This window comes from Colias croceus, chromosome 30 (genome assembly GCF_905220415.1).
Source record: "Colias croceus chromosome 30, ilColCroc2.1".
Taxonomy (NCBI): Eukaryota; Metazoa; Arthropoda; class Insecta; order Lepidoptera; family Pieridae; genus Colias; species Colias croceus.
This window is the reverse complement of record NC_059566.1, coordinates 2345468-2367130: the sequence shown is the minus strand read 5'-3', so window position 1 is coordinate 2367130 and position 21663 is coordinate 2345468. Positions and strand designations below refer to the sequence as shown.

Sequence of the window (21663 nt, the reverse complement as noted above, 5' to 3'; positions counted from 1 at the left end):
AAAACCTGACTATCAAAAAGTAAAAAATAATAGTAATAATAATTAGAAACATTATATCAGTACATAATATAAAAAGAGCATGTGTGGCCAGCACACGTGTCAGAAGTGAAACTTCATTGGCAAGATGCAAAGATACCAAAATCGTCGCCTTACTCCATGACGTGACGACTTTGAAATTTAAATCTCAACACGCCTAAAGAAGTTTCTCTTCAAAAATAATATATATATTTACCTATAGGACTGCCAAGAGCAAATAGCATTTCTGGATGAAAATCCAATTTGGGATATTTGACCATAGGTTGTCCTGCTCCCGCGTAGCCTTGCACGTATGATTTTTCCGTCAAATTTTGCGATGACATCTGAAAAAGAAGGAAATTTTTCAGGTTTTCAAGAAAAAATGAAAAACCAAAATCTTTTTTTTTTCACTTTTGCATATAAATTCTGAAGTCTGTGAAGAAAGTGTAAATACAAAACGAATTAAAGTGCTTTCTCTTCAAAACTACGCAACCGATTTTGATCAGGTTTTTTTACAGATAGAGCGTTCCTTGAGCAAGGTTTTGATATACAAGATGTTATGTTTCCTACATTGCGGGCAAAGCCACGCGGAAAGCTAGTATGTTATTATATTTGCTAGTGTTTGATTTTACGCGAGTATTATAGAGAAATTAAAAAATTAAATTCTTGGTTCTGTGACAACGCTCACTGCAAAGTGTGCGAAACGTCGGGTTAATAATATAATGAATAAATCGCATTTAAAATCCGTTAAAGTATTTAATTTCTAATAGTATGTCATAAAATAATAATTTAAACTATTATAATATTATAAAGCTGAAGAGTTTGTTTGTTTGAACGCGCTTATCTCGGGAACTACTGGTCCGATTTGAAAAATTCTTTCGGTGTTAGATAGCCCATTTATCGAGGAAGGCTATAGGCTATTATATATTGTTAGATGTAACTTTTGATTTAATATTTTTGTGGATGAATAGTTGTCAATATAGTTGTCATTATTTCAAGTCTGAACATGTTTAGCTGTCGAATACTATAATAAGCCGCTTTCCTTTGTCTCGGCGCGCATTCGTAAGAATCGTGCCCGGGAGGGGGGGGGGGGGGCTCGATGTTGTTTATACGACGTTCGACCCAACTACCCTCACTTTGCTAATAGTCGTTGACTATTTTTTTTTTTTTTTGGTAACGGGGAGGAAATCTTCAAAAGATACTCTCTTTTGGGGGAAAAAAGAGAGCATGTGGGATTCTTACCCACTAAAACCTCCTCGACGGCCTAACCCAAAGCTTGGTAGCGGGGACTCCGGGATCACTTGTAGAACGCACCAGAGTTCCCGCAGAATAGTCGTTGACTAGTTGTTATCCACTACCTACATCAATAAGGTAGCTGTGTAGAATCGCATTATTACATTCAAACTAATATTTGACCCGGCCTCGCGTGTTATTTCTTATAATATCATCACGCTAAGACCAACAGGAGCGGAGCATTGCGGGTGAAACCGCGCGGCACAGCTAGTCGAAAATAACTGTCCTGTTGCTCACGCAAAATAGGCGCTTGACTACTATGATATATAAAAAAGCTAGATACGTTACCCGCTCTCTATTTTGGCAAGAAAAAACTCAGCTAAGACTAAGACCCGAGTTTCACTTAGTCACGCACCATTCAGCGTCGTGGCTGGACGTTCTTTTTGTATTTTAATCGGCTGTTGTTATTACGAAGTACATGAGTGAGACATGTATTATGTCTCGTGCGTGAGAGTGAAAGAGAGAACAACTGTATTGGTGATAATGCGTTAGTAAGTAGGTATGTATTAATTACGCTGTTTTTTAGTGCAATGATGTTGGCGTATGCCGCGTCTACTAGTATAATAGGTCATTGCTTGACTATATTATTATTATTGAACTGTCCCGTAGTTTTTCTAATGTAATTACTAACCTCAGGTAACTGATGACCAAGTAAATCGTATAATATAACGCTGCCCAAGGAATGTCCGCCCAGAGACACACCACCATCGAAATCCGGGTTTCGCTTCTTGAAAAGGTGGTATATTCTGTTCATTTCACTGCACACCGTGTCTATTATCGTCTGGAATATGGATAAATGTAAATAAACGAGGTATTATTGCGTAAGAATAAAAATAAATGAGATAGATGTGGTCTAAACAAGTGATAACTGCGTTAAAAACAACCGACTTCAAACTTGCACTTGCAACATTTACAAATACAGACAAAAATGCTCATAAAATAAAAACTACTGGGCCTATCCGAATAAAATTTTTATGGGACCGATTCGACACCATCCCGCATAGAACAAAAAAAGAATCACGTAAATCGGTTCAGAAACCTCGGAGTAATCGGTATACATACATAAAAAAAAAAAACAAAAACATACCGGCCGAATTGATAACCTCCTCCTTTTTTGAAGTCGGTTAAAAATTTAAAATACGGAGAAATATAAATTATGGAGTTTAAACAGAGATGAACACTATAATCATACAGGATGAAATCGTTAAGTGTGCGCAGGCGAATATTCCGTAACTATTGCAGATATCTAAAAACTTTAAACTGATATTGAAAGAACTATACCTAATGAGTAAAATGACAATAATAACTTTTTAAAAATAAAACGAGAAATATCCGAAAAATTTACATCACACAAAGTTTCACATACGCATACAAAGTTGATGTCTGTAATAGTTATTACGGAATAATTGCCTGCGCACACTTAACCATTACACCCTGTATAATCCATACTAATATTATAAATGCGAAAGTAACTCTGTCTGTCTGTCTGTTACTCAATCACGCCTAAACTACTGAACCAATTTGCATGAAATTTGGTATAGAGATATTTTGATACTCGAGAAAGGACATAGGCTACTTTTTACCCCGGGAGGTCGGATAGGTTTTATCCCGAAACTCCCACGGGAACGGGAACTATGCGGGTTTTTCGTTGACTGTGCGGGCGAAGCTGCGGGTGGAAAGCTAGTTTAATATAATCTCTCAATTATATTATGCTTATTATGGATTATCTGGTAGCATAAACTACATAATACTGTCAAGAAAATAATACTGCCTATAACTTGTATTTGTCTCTAACATATTTGTTATGCTGTCCGTCTGCTATCTCCCATCTGCCGTTATTTACCAGACCATTCCTCCCACTGTGTCCTACTGTGCTTGTACGTATGTCTCTCTACTATATACATACACTAGTTTTCCGCCGGCGGCTTCGCCCGCGTTTTCAAAGAAAATCCGCATAGTTCCCGTAATTCCCTGGATAAAACCTAGCCTATATTACTCGTGGATAATGTAGCTTTCGAATGGTGGAAGAATTTTGAAAATCGGTCCAGTAGTTTATGAGCTTATTCATTACAATCAAACAAATATTAGTGTAGATTAGTCTATCTGTCCGTCTGTCCGCACTCACCTGACAGAACACGGGGCTGGTGTAGAACAGCACGTCGAGCAGCGTGTCGTTGGCGAAGCCTCGCAACCACGGTATACTCTCTAGCGTCACATTGGCCAAGCGTGTGTCGACACCCGTCTCCGATGAGTGTAGACGTGCGTGCCATGATATTGGTAACACCTGTTTTGAGGGAAATTTTTAAACAATATAAAAGGGGAATGAAAAGCAATGTCAAAAATAAAATTTGGATTTTTTATGATAACACTCTAGCGCAATTTAAGTCGAAAAAGCTGGTCTGCTAAGGAATTATGACGTGTGGTAAATGTTAAAATATGTTATGACGATTCAAAAGTGCTTCTAGAAGAAATCTAATTGATTAAATAAATGTTTGAGTTTACATACATAATTGAGAGCGATATAGACCACAGATGCTAAAAAAATTAAAGTTTCAAAATACAATTATGACTTACTATTGGGTAGTTTAATTTATTTCCTCAAAACACTATTTACAAATGATAAAAAAGTCTATTATATTAACAAACCTACGCTTAAATAAAAAAGCGTGTGTGTCAGAAGTGAAACTTCTTTGGCGAGATTCAAAGATACCAAAATCGTCGCCTTTACTCCGTGACGTGACGATATTGCCTCCGTGACGCGAGCTTGAATTTTTACTCTCAGCTCGCCTAAAGCAGTTTCACTTGCAAAAAAAAATGTGTGCATGTACTAGTGTACACACGTAAGAAGTGAAACTTCTTTATGACCTTATTTTTCAAAAAGTAATTTACTATATGCAACATTACAGAAATACGTCGAATCACGCGTGGTAGGGATAAGAAAAAGATGGCGCGTAACGGAAAAATGTCACACGTAACGAAAAAATGTTACACTAAATTTTTTTCCAACCCCGATAAAGAAGTTTCACTTCAATAATTTCTAACACACGAACATACCTCGATTCTCCCAACAAGTCCGCTGTCGTATGAATTCTTGTAATGCGACTGCAGTAATTGTAGACTCGTTGTTCGAAAGTCGTTTACTGTAAATAAAAATGAGAAATAAATTAAAAGTTAAAGTGTTTCAAATTTAATTTTACATGTTTGGTGTTGAAAATAACATCGAGTAATCAATCCATACTAATATTATAAATGCGAATGTAACTCTGTGTGTCTGTCTGTTACTCAATCACGCCTTAACTACTGAACCAATTGGTATGAAATTTGGTATAGAGATATTTTGATACCCGAGAAAGGACATAGGATAGGTTTTATCCTACGGGAACGGGTTTTACTTTGAAAACGCGGGCGAAGCCGAGGGCGGAAAGCTAGTAATAAATAAAAATGTAATATTGTATTTTCTTGCTATTAAAGATGCAGTAGACCATATTGTATTGAATTATAGGCTACTAGCTTACCGCCCGCGGCTTCGCCTGCTTTGTCTAAAATCTAATAAATCTTAATATATATAAATCTCGTGTCACAATGTTTGTCCTCAATGGACTCCTAAACCACTTAACCGATTATAATAAAATTCGCACACCATGTGCAGTTCGATCCAACTTGAGAGATAGGATAGTTTAAATCTCAAATCGTTTTAGGGTATAACCGCGAAAAATTGTACATGAGTCATTTTTTCAATGTTCCCATTTTATTTCTCATATGGCATCAACATTTTTTGACAATAAGTGCTTTTTTAGATATGTAATAAAAGGTATGCTTGTGTTCTTTTAGATTATTTCATAAAACTCAATTTATCTCTTGCAGAAACATTTTATTTTATATTTTTTTTACTGGCCTCACTTTTATTTCCATACAAAAAATATTTGTCCACCTAACACCCTTGTGACAAAAACTGATAACCCCTACGAAATGGTATGACTGCCTCGCATTTTTATGAAAAATTTAAGTTATTCGATTCTTATTCAACATGTACATAAAAATCTTTTAATGCACAAGGCTTTAATGGATTTTTTATGATTATTTTAAAAACTGTCCACTTTTTTTATACGTGTGTAACGTCACGTATGTAACGTCTCTAACTGCCATAATATAACAATTATCAGAATCCTTCTCTAATTTTCTTGAGTGGCAAAACACTATTGGCATGCTGGCAACATTTAAAAAACAAAGGCAGCCTTTTTTTTCTTTGAGAGAAATGATGTTTTGTGTTGATGTGAGATTTGTCGCTCGAAAAAAGTGTTTTTAAAGTGTTCGATTGCGAGGTAAGTATATATATTCTGTCTTATTATTATAAATCTTTACGTAGGTTTACTATAAAACTAAAGAATCAGACTACTTCGTGGGTCTTAGCATTCACAATCGAGAAGTAATTTTAATTTAAGGTTATGTCGCACGCATTTTTTGTCATGATTATAATATGTGTAACGAAATGTGTTACGTTACAGTCATGACATATTGTTAGGCTTAGAACACATATGTCTATTAAAAAATTGCGCGAAATATTTTCAAATCTAAACGGCTGAACGGATTTTGATGCGCAAGATATCATTGGATTGGTCTAAAATATCATTGTCTATATATATTTTTTTATATTTTACCCGTCTGCGCATAAAAAAAGGATAACGTTTTCAAATCTAAACGGCTGGATAGATTTTGATGTGCAAGGTATCATCGGATTGGTATTTATCTCTAGAATATCATTGTCTATATAACTATATATATATTATAACCCGACTGCGGTTAAAAGGAGGATAATATTTTGTAGCCGTGTAGCCTCCGTGTTATGAATTTGCAGTGTCAGTCGGGTTTTTTAATTTTTTTTTTCAGATGAGAAGATCAAATTACAGTTGGCGTTGACGAATGCCGAAAGGCAAAAAAATATCGAGAGAAGGTAAGTACAAGTTCAAAATCCCGAGAAATATAAAGAACTACAAATGAAAAATGCAGAAAAGAATAAATAGCGGGAAAAAATTCAATTTTTTTCAATACAATTTTGATTATGCATCTTTTTGTTTTAATTCATTATTTTATGATATGAATTGGTTTTACCTTTATCTCCATTTTTTCCTGTCGTGTGAGTGTGAGACACCGAGTAGACGTTAATTTTTTAATGCTAGGAAGAAAAGATGACTGTTATATGTACTAAGCTTTATAATGGTCATGTAAGTAACATTCAGTCATGTATGTAACGTTTGTTATGATGTCATGAATGTAACGGTACAATTTTTCGCGGTCATACCCTTTAGAGAAAGCGGGCGAAGCCGCGGGCGCTAGTTATATACTAAAACCTTCCTCTTGAATCAATCTATCTATTAAAAAAACCGCATCAAAATCCGTTGCGAAGTTTTAAAGATTTAAGCATACAAAGGGACATAGGAACAGAGAAAGCGACTTTGTTTTATGCTATGTAGTGAAGATGCAGTAGACCATATTGTATTCAATTGTAAGCTATGTAAAATAATATATATAGACTGTGTCCTTTGTAGGAAAATCATAAATAAATAAATATGTTCACTCTTCCGTTTGTTCTTGCATTTCTTTAGTTATTCTTTCGTTCATTTATTACTCACTAGCTTTCCGCCCGTATAGTTCCCGTTCCCGTGGGATTTCCGGGATAAAACCTATCCTATGTGTTAATCCAAGTTACTCTCTATATGTGTGCTAAATTTCATTATAATCGGTTCAGTAGTTTTTACGTGAAAGAGTAACAAACATCCATACATCCATACTTACAAACTTTCGCCCTTATAATAGTAGTAGGATTGCTTGTGTGTGTGTTAATGAGTGATTGTGCGCGTGTGTGAATGAGTTAGTGAGTGCGTGTGTTCCTTTTACACAATGGCAGATTACTTCCAATATAAATTTTGAATTGTGATTTTTTTTGACTTTGTTAATAATAATTGTAGACTTTGAAATGCACCTAATGATAATGTAATAATTGAAATTTTGATTTAAAATTAAGTGACATAATTTGCATGCTGTTAATAACGGCTGAACATGCTGGAACTCAATTGTTACCTGACATCTATGTATACCATGTTCTTTGGCAAATAAATTAATTTGAATTTAAATTTGAATTTGTGTGAGTGAGTGTGTGAGTGAGTGTGTGAGTGAGTGTGTGAGTGAGTGCGTGAGTGAGTGTGTGAGTGAGTGAGTGGACAACTCACCGACCGCCTCGACGGCCCGCATGCGCATGTCGCAAGCGGATCCAACCCCGTGACACAGCAGCAGCAGGTGGTCGACGTGAGACGGCTCTGTGTCTTCTATTTCCGATTCAACACAACCGCGACGAACTACGCGGGGACGGGTTGCTGACTGTGTATAGACAGACAGACCGACAAAATGTTAGTTTGTTGTCATGGAAACGTAATTAATTTGAAAATCGAAGTTTGCAAGAGTAGACTATTTTGTGTGTTCTATCACATTTATTATCTAAACCCATAAATTACTTACAGACTAAAAAAATATGAGAAAATAATCTAATTTTGAACCTATAAAATATATCTTGAACATGAGTCGATTTCCGACTACTTAAACTATCTCTACAGTAGTATTTATCTCTATAGTTACCTAATCTAAACTACCAAATAGTCCAAAAACAATTAAATCTTTAATAGTTGTTTATTGTACGTCAACGACTATACTAATCTTTTTCGACTGGATTGCGAGTTAACTTCGTATACTACGCGTTTTTTACTAACAAATCTTTTAGGAAAGAAATCTAGATTAGGAACTAACAAGTTTTTCCTTCTGATGCCTATATTCCCCTGCTCCATGCACTAGGAACACTAGGTGATCTATTTTCTGCGTTTGATCGCCAGTCACTCGAATTTTTGGCGGATTCCTGTATACCGTCTTGCCGAATGTGAACAACTGGGAAAGGAGGGGAGAGGGAAATCAAAAGGATGTGGTAGGATATTTTTTTTGTTTGTTTATAAATGTGAATTATCGTATGGGTAGAGGATAGGAGATGAAAATAATATAGATAGGTTACATAATTTGTAATTGAATTGTAATACTGACATTATTAAAAAAATCAACTATGGAGTTTCTTGCCGGTTCTTCTCCATAGATACTGCTTTCCGAATCGGTGGTAAATGTTGAAAATATGTATTGAAGTTTCAAAAGTGCTTCTCGAAGAAGTCTAATTGAATAAATAAATGTTTGAGTTTGAGTTTTGATTTTATGCACACCAACTGTAGTGTTGCCAGACCAAACGATATAGATCTCATCATCGATCGGTGATCAATCTATTGGTCTGGTCATCCATCACCACTCACCGGGCTGCTGCTGAAGCTGTCTCCCGTCTGCAGAAAGTGCACCATAACCGCTGGTCCGTGCATCACCACGAGCTCACTGTTCGGTAACATCAGACGTCTATGCCATTCACCGGTGGTGACGCCGTGACGGTATTCCTCCTAGAGTACGAAAATTGTATTAGAAAAAAAAAAAACAAACTATAAATAAATAAGTTGTAAGCGAAAATATTCAAAAATTAGTGCTTTTTATATTTTTCGATATACATAACTTTTTTTTATCATTTTACGAAGAAATGATATCAGACCATTTTTATAGATTGTTTTTCGAGGAACACTTTTTGTCGAATAAAAAAAAATGATAGCATTCATTTGAAAATGTCTTAAAAATTTCCTAAATCGTCAACACGCGATAATCAATGCACTTGTGTGCGTGCGCGCATCGCCAAATTTATGTGTTTGCTAACTTCTACCTATCTAGATTATTGAACTGAATTGTGCTTTTGTAATGTCCACACGTTCGCTTTTTAGTGGCGGACAGGAATGAAATCTAATTAAAAAAAACTTTTTTTTTTTGCGAACTTTTTCATTAGATCGAAAATGTTATCGATTCTGAACCATTTCTGAAAATTTGGCCGGTCATTGAAAACTAACCCTGTATACAATATTTTTTCATTACGTCGATAGCTAAGGTTTTACAGCGCTCTGAAGTGAGTACTATTTTACACTGACCCTCCCTACACATCAAAAAAATAAAATAGCGTCCACTAAAAAACGCAAGGTTAGACCTAAAAAATGTAACATTTCAATGGACTAAGTCACTATATTTACATTTGAATTTAAATAATAAAATAAATACATATATATGTAATTTAAATTTTAACCTCTAATTTTTCAGCCACAGGTTCCGTATAAGGTACATATCTCGCGTCCGTGTTGCCTTTGTAGAACCAACTGCATCTGTAATGGTACATCATTTTGTTAGAGACTCGCTATACAAATTTAAAACTGCAGAAATACTAGGTGACTAGGTAATTTGGAAAACTGGTTGTTCTGCCAGGACACTATCATTTTGGGGTATAAATATAGTTTATGGCATCAGATCATCAATCGGTCGTTTCGTTTCGGAGGATATAGAATTAGTATTATACCAGCACGTTATCACTACATAGTATAAAACAAAGTCGCTTTCTCTGTCCCTGTTTCCCTATGTCCCTTTGTATGCTTAAATCTTTAAAACTACGCAACGGATTTTGATGCGGTTTTTTTAATAGATAGAGTGATTCAATAGGAAGGTTTTAGTATATAATTTATTAGGTTTTAGACAAAGCGGGCGAAGCCGCGGGCGGTAAGCTAGTACATCTATATAATAATATTATTAATAGACAAATGTGTTGCTATTCGTAAAATTCGAGAACGGCCAATAAGGCAATTTCTTTTACGTTTGTGTTCAGGCACAAGAAAAGTTCTTATGGATAAAAATAGAACAACGTTTACTGAGGCAGGCCATTAGGTACATAGTATAAAGCAAATTCGATTCCAAAACTACGCAACGGAATTTGATGCGTTTTTTTAATAGATGGAGTGATTCAAGAGGAAGGTTTTAATATATTTTTTGTACAAAACGGGCGAAGCCGCGGGCGAAAAGCTAATATATAATAAAGGAAAATATATATCTCACCGTCTAACATTAGTAGGTTTCTCGTTCCAATACACCGGCATACGGAGCCGCTCTTTAACGTTCACGTCGTACCTCCCCCCGTCGGTAGGCACCAGCGTTTCGTCCGTTAGATCCGCTGAAAGTTTAAATTTACGTATAAAAAACTATATTTATGATAATTTTTGAAGTGAAACTTCTTTAGGCGTGTTGAGAGTAAAATTTTAAGGTCGCGTCATGGCAATACCGTCACGACATGGAGTAAAGTGACGTGTGCATTTAGGCCTTTTTTTACATGATGATAATCCGGCTCGAAGGACTATTATGACCATATGGACCATACTTTTTAAACTATATCTACTCCTTCAATCTTATGTTTTATACACAAAGCGTCAAAACAAAACAGTTTCAACACTTGCAAAAGAAAAAATATAACCAAGTAAATAACAACTTACGACTATTAAAAGCATTCTCTAGCGCCATAGAGTCAGCCATAGAGAAGCCTCGCCATATAGAGTTGCCATCTTTATCCACGCGGTAGAACCAGTGGTGTTTCACTGGAGAATATTCTGTTGAGGCACGACTCTGAAATTTGATCATTATGGCAATGGTAATAAAGTCTATTTTGCATTGTATTTATTATAGTGTCTGGTTACATCCTGTTGAATCACGACTCTGCAAGTTATTTTGAAAATTAAGAGGTGGTAATAAGGTCTATTTTGTATTCTATTTATTATAGTGTCTTGTTACATCCTGTTGATGCACGACTTTGGAATAGATATATCGGTCCTTATATGGGTGGTAATAAGGTTTATTTTGTATTGTACATTGTAGAGAACGATTCTGGAATTTGATCTTTATGTCGGTGGAAATAATGTCTATTTTGTATTGTATTTATAATAGTGTCTGGGTACATTATATTAATTCACGACTCTGCAAGTTATTTTGAATGTTATGAGGTAGGTATTACGGTTTATTTTGTATTGTATTAATGATAGTTTATGATAACTTATAATGAGCCTGATCTTAATGAAATCAAAGTAAAACGAATTACTTTTACGTTTATGAGATGAAGATTAACTTTGAATTGGTTTAAAACATTCATTTTTAATTTCCTATTATTATTTGGTATGTTAAGAGTATATGAATGTAATATTTTGAGTATATTTTTCAGAAACTAGTTATCAAAATGCACCGCAGAAAAAAAAACACTGTAAAAGACGTACCTAGAAGCAGTAGGTTCTAGTAAGAAAATGATATATACCTCGGACAATATAGCAACCCCGTCGTCCGGATCCTCTCGCAACGAATGCTCCATAAAATTAACAGTAACACTCTGATTGTGACTCTCGTTTTTAACATCCATATCAACTTCTTCCTTTTTGTCTTCACTTATATCCATACACTTCCTAAATTTACATTCAACGCAATCCAAATTTAATTTAACTATACGCCCCGTGTTAAAGTTACAGCAATTTTTACATTTTCTCACTACCTCTTGAATATTCTTAGTATCATTACGTGAATTGTCCGGTATCCTATTAACGTCTTTGTCTGTTATTTTAACGTCACTGGCTTCACCTATAGCATCGATTGATTTATTCATATCAAATTCTACTGTGAAATAATTAACCGTCCTAACTACGTCATCTTTCGGTGATGGATCCTTGTAATTGGCTAGATCGCGTATTAAATCCATATTTGCATTATATCTCATTTGTGTATCATCTTTTTTGTCTGACTCTTTGTGCGTATCGTTGTTTTTGGGGTCGAAGAAATTGCGAACGTCATTTTCCATAGAGGAATGTCTATAATGGTTTTGCGATTGGCTTAATTCAAAAAAAGACTTCGCTGTGTCCGTTTTTGGTGGTGATGCGAAATAGCTGGATAGCCTACTGAAGTTGTTATATTCGCCTTCGTTGTTTGAAGTGCTAGCTTCTGTAGCGAAAAAATTCATAGGATCAGGCAAAGGTGCAGCTTCTGCTTGTGGTAGTGCATTAATTACTTTCGGAACGTCTTCTTCCTTATTTTCAACAGTTTGACCGGTAAGGCTAGAAAATGCGGGTAGACGTTCCACGTCAGCTATAACCGGTTCTTCAATGGGCTTAGTTAGAATCGTTTCTATGGCAACCGTCGGTTTTATTGTAGCGTTGCATGTGTGTGTTACATTCGATTGAGTGACTGGCGGTTGAGTGAACGTAATGGTAGGCGATCCTCTAGTTTGTGTTGTGGTATCAGGGACATGTTTCTGGTGATCAGGGGACGTAGCTGGCAGATTTTCCGTTGAAATACCGCTGAGCCGTCTATGAAATTCCTTTTCGAAGCCCGGCGGTATGCGCATTGGTGGTGGCAAACCTGTGTAAGGTTGTAACCCTGTAGGTGACGGTAGGGAATTTCTGTAGAAGTGATAATCGACAGCATAGTTCCCTGTATCGAAGTATGACGCTATAGTTATAGCAGGACTGGTTGTAGAGGGAACAGCTGGTGGCGTAGAAACTAACGCTTGCGCTTCGAAAACTTCATCACCCTCTACATTTTCCATTTGCTTAAATCTCTCAACTCTATTAGTGAATGAATCAACTTCTGGAACGAAATCTTCGGCACTCTTTTCGCGCTCCATACATTCTATTTTGTCATCGTCAGTTTCAGAGGGCTCAATTACGAAATCATCGTAAATTGGAAAGTCTTTTTTAGCATCTTGTTCAATAGATAGAACATCTAAGCCACTTTCATCGGATTTATTATCTTCTTCAGGCGCAGCTGGTATATTTATTGGTCTCGGAATAATGGCCGGTTCATCGTGGGAGTTTTTGAATTCAGCTTTTATTTCATCACTTGCATTGTTAGGTATGTTCTCGAAAAATAATGATTTATTTTGGAGAAAACCTATAGCATTGGGGTCAGGTTCAAGAATGTAATCGTTTTCGACTAAATTATTAACATTTAGTATATTATTTATATCAGCTGTATTCCAACCATAGTTTGGGAAAGAATCATCAAGATTTACATCATTTAGTAGTTCGGTAACTGTATGTATAGGTATTTCGTCAATTACTTCTTCAGTAATATTAGCTATATCACTGAGCGGATCGATTGATACAGCTTGAGTATTCTCGTGCTCACTTTCAGGCAGAGCTGCACCAACGGGATTCAATAGTTGAATTGGTGCTGTTATATTTTCAATTAACTGAGTCGTTAGATCTTCGACCTCTTCTTTATCTTCGGGTTTATCGACTTCTCTACATGTTACACAAATATTCAAATCAGAGGCGTCTTCGTCTTGAGCAGGTTCACTCAATATGTTTCTCTCAGATTCATGTAAAGCCAAACTTTCAAGTTTGTCTTTCACAGCATTTAGGTCATCAAATGTGGAAGCATTTGGAGGCACACTAGATGTTGTTAAACTCGAAAATTCAAATAAATGTGCTGACGATCCTGACGCTGGTTTATCAAAGTATTTAAATAATGTATCGTTAGCCTTCATGTCGTTTGATACGTCACCGTGCACTACATTTAAATTATTCTCAATTGTCGTTGTCTTTATACCATGTATGGGACTGTCTTCAAAACTACTATATACATTCTGTGTTGTTATATCATATTCTGGATCAATTTCGTCTTTGATTATAAAAGTCTTTTCAGATACGACGTTTTCATCAGATGGAAGCAATGGATGCGAATCGAACAGTTTAAATGTATTTTCAATCGGTGGATTCGTAAGCAATTCACTTATAGGTTTTTCTATTTGGTCTGCATCACTTGTTTGCGTATCGTCTGTCGGTTGTGGCGTAGAATTTAATACCAAATTGGTAACACTTTCTACTATCTTGTCATCTAAATTTGTGGGTTCCGAGGCGACGAATGGTGCGCTGAATAGACTAAGTGGGTTATTTTTATTAGGCACAGATGATAAGGTAGGTATGCTACTTTTTTTTACCACATTTTCAGCCATATAAGGCACGGTGGCATCTAAATTGCTTGTAACAATGGGATATTCCAAAGTTGCAAAGTTATTATAATCATTTTTATAAGTACTTTGTACTTCAGTTGTTGTTTTCATTGTTGTAATACCGGATCCTATTGTGCTTCCTACTGTGTTTAAATTAGCTTGGCTATAGCTCGGGTGTTGAACGTCACTTCGATCTATATAAGCAGAAGAAGAATCACGCCAACCAATATCCATTACAGATTGTTTCACATCTTTGTGTTCATTCATTGATTCTTGCACGTTAAAATTAGCGTTTTGAAATTCAGTATTATAATAATTAGTCGAATAATTGCTTGGTTGCATTCTATTGTAATCACCAACGAAAATGTCAAATGTTGAACTGTCCTTTGAATAGTCATTGCCGTAAGTTTGAGGTGCGTAAGTCGTTTCTTGCTTGTAAGTTGTTTCTCCTTTACTTTCATTGTAAGCTGGATCAAAGAATGTTGTTACAGTACTTTGGATCTTATTGATGTCTATAGAGCCGAGCTTAGATTTTAAAGATCCAAGTAAACCGAATCCTTTTGTTGGTTCCGGGTCTGGTTTCGGCGGAGATTGTTCGTATAGTTCTGTTGTCGGTCGGCTTAAGTCAAAAGCTGTGTTATAATTTGTTTGAAATGGTGGTAATGGTACTGATGGAGGTATATACGGTGATGCCACGTTAGGGCTACCATATAGAGTTGATGCATCTACACTGGGTATACTGGTTATATTGCTTTGTGTTCCCGCTACGTTTTGAATAATTTCTTGACTCGGAGTGAATAGTGCACCTTGAAACGAATCAACCTGAACAGGATTCAATGTCGGTTTGATATTATTGCTTATACTGCCAACTCCTTCTATAGGACCCGAATAATATTGTGGTCTTTTCTTCGTCATTCTAAGATTTAAATTTCCTGTCATTTTGGGCGGTTCGATCACAGTTTTTGGTGGTTCTGAGGGTGTGGGATTTTGATTAAAATACTGATTAACATTTTCAGGAGCAGATGGTGGAAGTGGCTTTTCTAATTCTGTTTTTTGTTGAACCATTTTTGTAGGATCATAAAAAATTGGTGGCGGTTCATTTAATACTGATTGAGGTGGTTTTGTGACGTCAATAGGCTGCTGTATCGATGAAGATTGATGTTCTTGTGCTTTAGCTTTCGGTGGTTGAATTGAAGGAGGATATAAAGGTGTAGGATTAGATTGAAACGATGCCATTGCATTAGAGACTTGTGGCACAATACTTTCTGTTTCAGATTTTGGCTTAGTTGGTTCCAAGATAGTTGATTGTTGATAAGGCATTTTTGTAGGTTGTTGCACGTGCATTCCTGGCCAATTACTTTGCGGTACGTTTGTTTGCATAACTGCTCCTTCTTGAGGTGGTGATTTGTAACTATTTGTTTCCGTGTTCATATCAAAAGAAGAGCTCAGATTTGGTGCGAACAAACTGCTAGGTGGTAACACTGTATCGCTTGAACTAACAGAATGTATAGACATATTTCCTTGCGCTACTTGACTTTCTGATTGCATATTGGAACTCTGTTCTTGAGGTTCGAATGTAGGCACAAATATATTTCCCTGTACGTTCATTGGCGGTGTTTGCTGCTTTATCACTGGTTGTTTAGCTGATATGCGTCTCGCTACAGACGGTGGTAGGACCGTCCTTTCTACGGAACCTTGACTATCACGTGGTACGTTTGAAAACATCGGCGGTGGCGGTATGATTTGACCTGTAGATGCCGGAATGGGTTTAAAAGTCATAGAAGCATCAGGCTCGAATTGTTCATTCACATTTGCCGTGTTTTGTACCGGTTCTGGTACGAAGCTTTCCGTTTTAGGTGGCGTATTGTCGAAGTGAACATTTTGTGTCGTTTGATGTACAAAACTCTCTGTTTTAGGTGGTGTATTCTCAAAGGGAATATTTTGTACCGTTTGAGGAATTAAACTTTCCGTTTTAGGTTGCAGTGTCTCAAATTGTAATTCTTGACTTGATTTTGTATTAGACTCCGGTGTAAAGAAGTTATACACTGATTCCTTCTTTTCCACTCTATCCTGTTGTTTAATAACATCATTTTTATTATCACTTGATGTAAATGTTTCTGGAACGAAGTATGGTGGCTGGTTAACTGTTTGAGTAGTACTATAGGATGCCTGACCAGTATTGTATGATGTGTTTTGTGCATCTGTGGCATATCCTAGTTGATTTCCTTGGTTTGTCTGTGGACTGTATATATTCTGAGGTGGATATGCCATTTGCTGATTCGGATTGTACTGTAAATTCTGTGCTTCGCCAGTCAATCCCGGAATTTGAGCGTAGACTTTTTTCTTCGTTGTGATGCGATAGTTGCCTGTACCTGAAACGGAGAAAAATGTTCAATTAATATTGTTTTACAAACAATGACTGACTACATATTATTGGGATAAACAACGAACAAGTTTTTTTAGTACAAAAGCAACAACAGCAAACGTTTTGTAGAAGTAGGTACGTCTTATATTACTTCATTAATTAATGTACATTTAAAAATTCATTCATAAGCTGAGTTGACTTAATTTCCCTAAATTTACTACAATTTAACCAATATATAAAATTTCCGTGTCACAATGTTAGTTACCATACTCCTTCAAAACAGCTAGACCGATTCTTATGAAATTTTCTGTGCATATCGGGTAGGTCTGAGAATCAGCCAACATCTATTTCATACCCCTAAATGATAATAGTAAGGCAGAACATCGTTTGTTTGGACAGCTAGTTAGTTATATATAAAACATCTCCTTTACCGAGGTCGATATTTTTTATCGTTTTGGTTACTTGGTAAATTCATACTTTTCATTGCACTTACGCTTACCCACTTTTCAAATCTACCACACCATCAATAGAAGTATCAAAGATTGACTCTTACACAATAATGACGTGATCCAAGGTCATATTTACCGTATCGTCATCAACAATGAGCACAAATTGTTCAAATACAATTTCCTCTAGTAGTTTAATTCTAATCAACGCAGTAATTTACTATTCACGTGTAAGTGCCGCATTATTTTGAACAAACAACGGTAAATTATGAAAAAAAATGTACTAAGAACGACATTGTACTTCTATGTGATTTGATTATTTGTTCAAGTTATGTCATATTTGCTTTTATTTCAATTGCTCCTAGTTCAATATCTTTACGAAATACATACTTTATTAATAATATTATAAATGCGAAAGTAACTCTGTCTGTCTGTCTGTTTCTCAATCACGCCTAAACTACCGAACCAATTTTCATGAAATTTGGTATGGAGATATTTTGATACCCGAGAAAGGACATAGGCTACTTTTTATCCCGGGAAAATGACGCAATCCCGGAAATCCCACGGGAACGGGAACTTTTTAGCGGGTTTTTCTTTGACTGCGCGGGCGGAAACCTAGTGAATTATAGATACCTATTAAGGAAAATCTATGAAAATTTAAATTCTATGAAATTCGACAGCATTTATTTCGACAATTATTTTGTCATACTTATGAAAATAAAATTGTAGATAATTACACTTATTTTTATAACATTCAATTTCAATTTATTCAATCTTTTTTGACATACGTAATCGAGTAACAAACGAAAAACTTGATCTATTTTCACGATAAAATTTCCGGTTTTCGAGAAAAAAATCTAAACTTTACATGTTTTACCTTGGACAATTTTTTTGCAGAAGTAGGATCGTAGAGAATTTTTGATATTTAACCTATAATGGCGTATTTAACATTTCTGCCAATTTCTAGCTCCATGCGAATTTCGACTAGTTTACCACATATTTTTGTTTATTTTGACCGGACTACCAGGAGGCTGCATTGCATTACAATCAATGAGTCATACGACCACCTGCTCTCAACCTGGCTACTTAATTACGCCGCCGAAAAGCACGCGGGGTCACGGGAGGTCATTGCCGATGTGATTTTTTGAGCGCACTCCGAAATTACGACGAGTACCGCTCATTATTAATAATAAAAAGAGTGTGTGTACTTACGTACACGCGTTAAAGTTAAACTTCTTTGGCGTATGGAAAAAATACTAGAATATACAACTTGAACATAGTTATCAATTTTCATACCACCTAGAACTAACTTCATGCTGTTAAATTAAGGTGTCGGTGTGCGCGCGCATCGTGAAAATTCACTCTCATCATTTTTCTCCATCGCGCCAAAAGATAATAGTATAACATCAAAAATTCTACACATTTTTCCATTCAAACTAAGGCCCGATTATATCGCTAAACCTAACCACTGGATCAAGGAGACTATTAACCGTATGCATTATGTTAATTGGAACCAAAGTAGTCAACTAAATTTCGTTAATCGCCTGATACGCTCATGGTAAAAACACCATAAAAAGTAAGTAGGTTAAAACTCAGTTTAGTAGCCTATTTTGACACACTCTTAAAAATTTAAGAATGCACGTATTTAAAAGGCGAATTATTCATTATTTTTTAAAATTACTTCTTCCCTAATTATTATGGCTTTGAGAAACATACTTTTTACATACATTAAATAGTTAGTAACAATTGGATTACCAATTCTATTTAATAGCTGATTTCCTAGATGATTATAGTCGATGACACACGTATTTTTGCTTGTTATTATATTAATTTACTCTTTATATTTATACTAGTGGTCCACCCCGGCTTTGCCCGTGGTACATATTTCGTAATAAAAGGTAGCCTATGTCCTTTCTCGGGTATCAAAATATATCCATACCAAATTTCACGCAAATTGGTTCAGTAGTTTAGGCGTAATTGAGTAACAGACAGACAGACAGACAGACAGAGTTACTTTCGCATTTATAATATTAGTATGGATTATAGTTCATTTGTTTGTTGCGTTATATTGTATTAACGAGTTTTTACGAATTTTGTTTTATAAATAGATGTAACAGGCTTGCTTTGGTTGCAAAAATTGGCTAAAATCTATCGAAAAAGATATAACTACCAAACTGTTACGTAATGTTTAAAAATTTAATCCCCCCTCCCTTAGCTGGTCAAGCAGCTTGATCTGTAATAAATCTTAAAAGAGACATATTCTCTATTATTATAGAGATATCTCTATATGATATACGTTCTTACGTAATTTACTACGAATCGTTTGAGTAGTTTAACACCACACTCAATAATATGTTTCATACCTACTTTATATGTACGGACGAACATACTTCTTTTAGTTTTATTTTTTTGTAATTTTCATTGTCTGTTTTTTTTTTGTTTGTTACATGTTGCATTGTTGTTGTTTTTTTTTCTGTATTTCTGTATTGTTTATATTTTTACTGTTTTTTTCTAAGTGTGTTGGATTAAATGTATTTTCTTTCTTTCTTCTTTCTTTCTTTATGAAGTAGTTAATTTATCCATTACAAAAACACAAATCTCTCTTCTATATAATATCATCTACAACATAACAAAGTTATCTTACATCTATAAATTTAAACTTACCACTAGCTGGCGGTTCCTTTAGTGGAGGCGGAGCTACACTTCTCGGAGCATCAGGCACTCCCAGCGGCACGCTCTCCTCTCTATGCACATTACCAACATCAGGCACATCCCTGCTCTTCATGCTCAGCATGTTCGAAAACGAGCTGAACACCGCGCTAGCCACTTGCGGCAGCACTGTAGGTAACTGCGAGAAATTCTGTGCAATATCCGCTGTTAGACTATGCTGTATCTCCTCGTTCGCTTTCTCAGGCTCGTTCAAGTTAATCTCCTCTAGATTTTCCTCTACCGCCTGCAAATTCGCATTCTGATCCTCCTTTATAATGCTACTCAATGGAGCGCTTACGTATCTTGAGCCTTGCAAACGCGCAAAGTACTCGTTCACGTCGAAATCATCATCCGACTTCACGGACGCCTTCGATTGAGTGGACGTTGTGATTTCTTTAATTTCATTGTTTTGCGAATCTTTTTTTATTAGTGACGTGTTCAAATTGACGTTCGCGAATATGTTTGGTGGGAGCGGATTTGAATTAGCGTCGCCAGATGGGAAGTTTGATATATTTTGCGTGGTGTTCGCCAAGGTAGCTGTTTGGGGCCCGCATTGTTTATCTGGAAAGAAAAAAGTTAAGTTAAATTATGTGAAATATTTACAGAATTAGTCTCGAGTAAAATATGTTTTAACAAAATTCACATTATATAGATACGTTTACATCGATACGTCATTTCTACTTTTAGTTTATAAGTAGCATGAATATTCAGTAACAATACAATTTCACGGTCATTAGCTCAGTGTTAATACGAGTGTAAAATATAAAATTCCATGTTAACAACTGAACCAAATTCAAAAATTAAAATATGTTTTGAAAATCGTCATAAATGATAATATTGGACCAGCAAAATTAGCCTACTAAAATATTTTTAAACAGTCATAATTATGTACAATGTTTTATTAGTAAATATAACCAATAGATAGATGTTTATAATTATTGCAACAAAAAGGCATGAAACACAATTTCTTTAACGATATATAGTATAGCTATTTGTTTTTATTTTTTCGCGAGTATTATACATTTAGAAAGTGTTTAGGTTATAACGATTTTAAACGCGTTTAACATCCGTTAATGTCCGTAATTTCAACTATATAATACATGTAATCCTTAATAACATTCCTTTTTAAACATTTTTTTCTCATAGCATTATAGTTATAAGAATTATGTATTATGCCAATTTAAATAGATTTGCTCTACAAGTCGACACAGATAAAACCACCGACCGATCAGGACATATCACTTCATTTAAATTTCCTAGACAAGGCTGTAATTATTAAGAAAACTTAAGTAACCGCTATCTAGTTGTTACCTGGGTATCACTCAGGCGCTGATCTAGGCAGCAATCAAAATAGTACAGTCGAGCAAACAATCTTATTTATACTGCATTTTATTCTGATACTAGCTTACCGCCCGCGGCTTCGCCCGCTTTGTATCAAACCTAATAAATTATACACTAAAACCTTCCTATTAAATCACTCTATGTATAAAAATCCGTTGCGTAGTTTTAAAGATTTAAGCATACAAAGGGACATAGGGACAGAAAAAGCGACTTTGTTTTATACTATGTAGTGTTGACATAAGTACATTTGATATTAAATGTTTGCAGTGCAAAGAGGAATAGCACTCGATGTTCCATCGCGATACTTGCAGTGTGAACTTTTAAATAAACTCTAACATTTATTTATTCAATTAGACTTCTTCCAGAAGCAATTACAGCAATACATACATACAATACGGTTTATCAATCTTAAGCCTTATAAATTTGAAATAAAATATTATTAACTTGCAGTATTGTGCGATTTTTGTGTCCGGGGAGGAACCCACGAGAAATATCAAGAATTTCTATAGCTTATTTGTTATTCTGCTATATCACTGCCCAATCATCAAACTCCATACAGTGGTTTTCGCGTG

At 35.5% G+C, this 21663-nt stretch overlaps 1 protein-coding gene across 1 annotated transcript in view; it reads right to left on the bottom strand.

The window, feature by feature from the left end:
• The window catches only part of LOC123704812, an 89122-nt gene that overhangs the window by 5092 nt on the left and 62367 nt on the right, over nucleotides 1-21663 (bottom strand). Inside the window, exons 2-12 of the mRNA XM_045653305.1 lie at nucleotides 19706-20311; nucleotides 11546-16602; nucleotides 10737-10866; nucleotides 10306-10420; nucleotides 9509-9584; nucleotides 8649-8786; nucleotides 7536-7683; nucleotides 4363-4448; nucleotides 3434-3592; nucleotides 1940-2089; nucleotides 233-359 (exon numbers count right to left, since the gene is read on the bottom strand). Coding sequence (XP_045509261.1) covers nucleotides 233-359; nucleotides 1940-2089; nucleotides 3434-3592; nucleotides 4363-4448; nucleotides 7536-7683; nucleotides 8649-8786; nucleotides 9509-9584; nucleotides 10306-10420; nucleotides 10737-10866; nucleotides 11546-16602; nucleotides 19706-20311 — 6792 coding nt within the window. The remainder of the gene's footprint in view (nucleotides 1-232; nucleotides 360-1939; nucleotides 2090-3433; nucleotides 3593-4362; nucleotides 4449-7535; nucleotides 7684-8648; nucleotides 8787-9508; nucleotides 9585-10305; nucleotides 10421-10736; nucleotides 10867-11545; nucleotides 16603-19705; nucleotides 20312-21663) is intronic.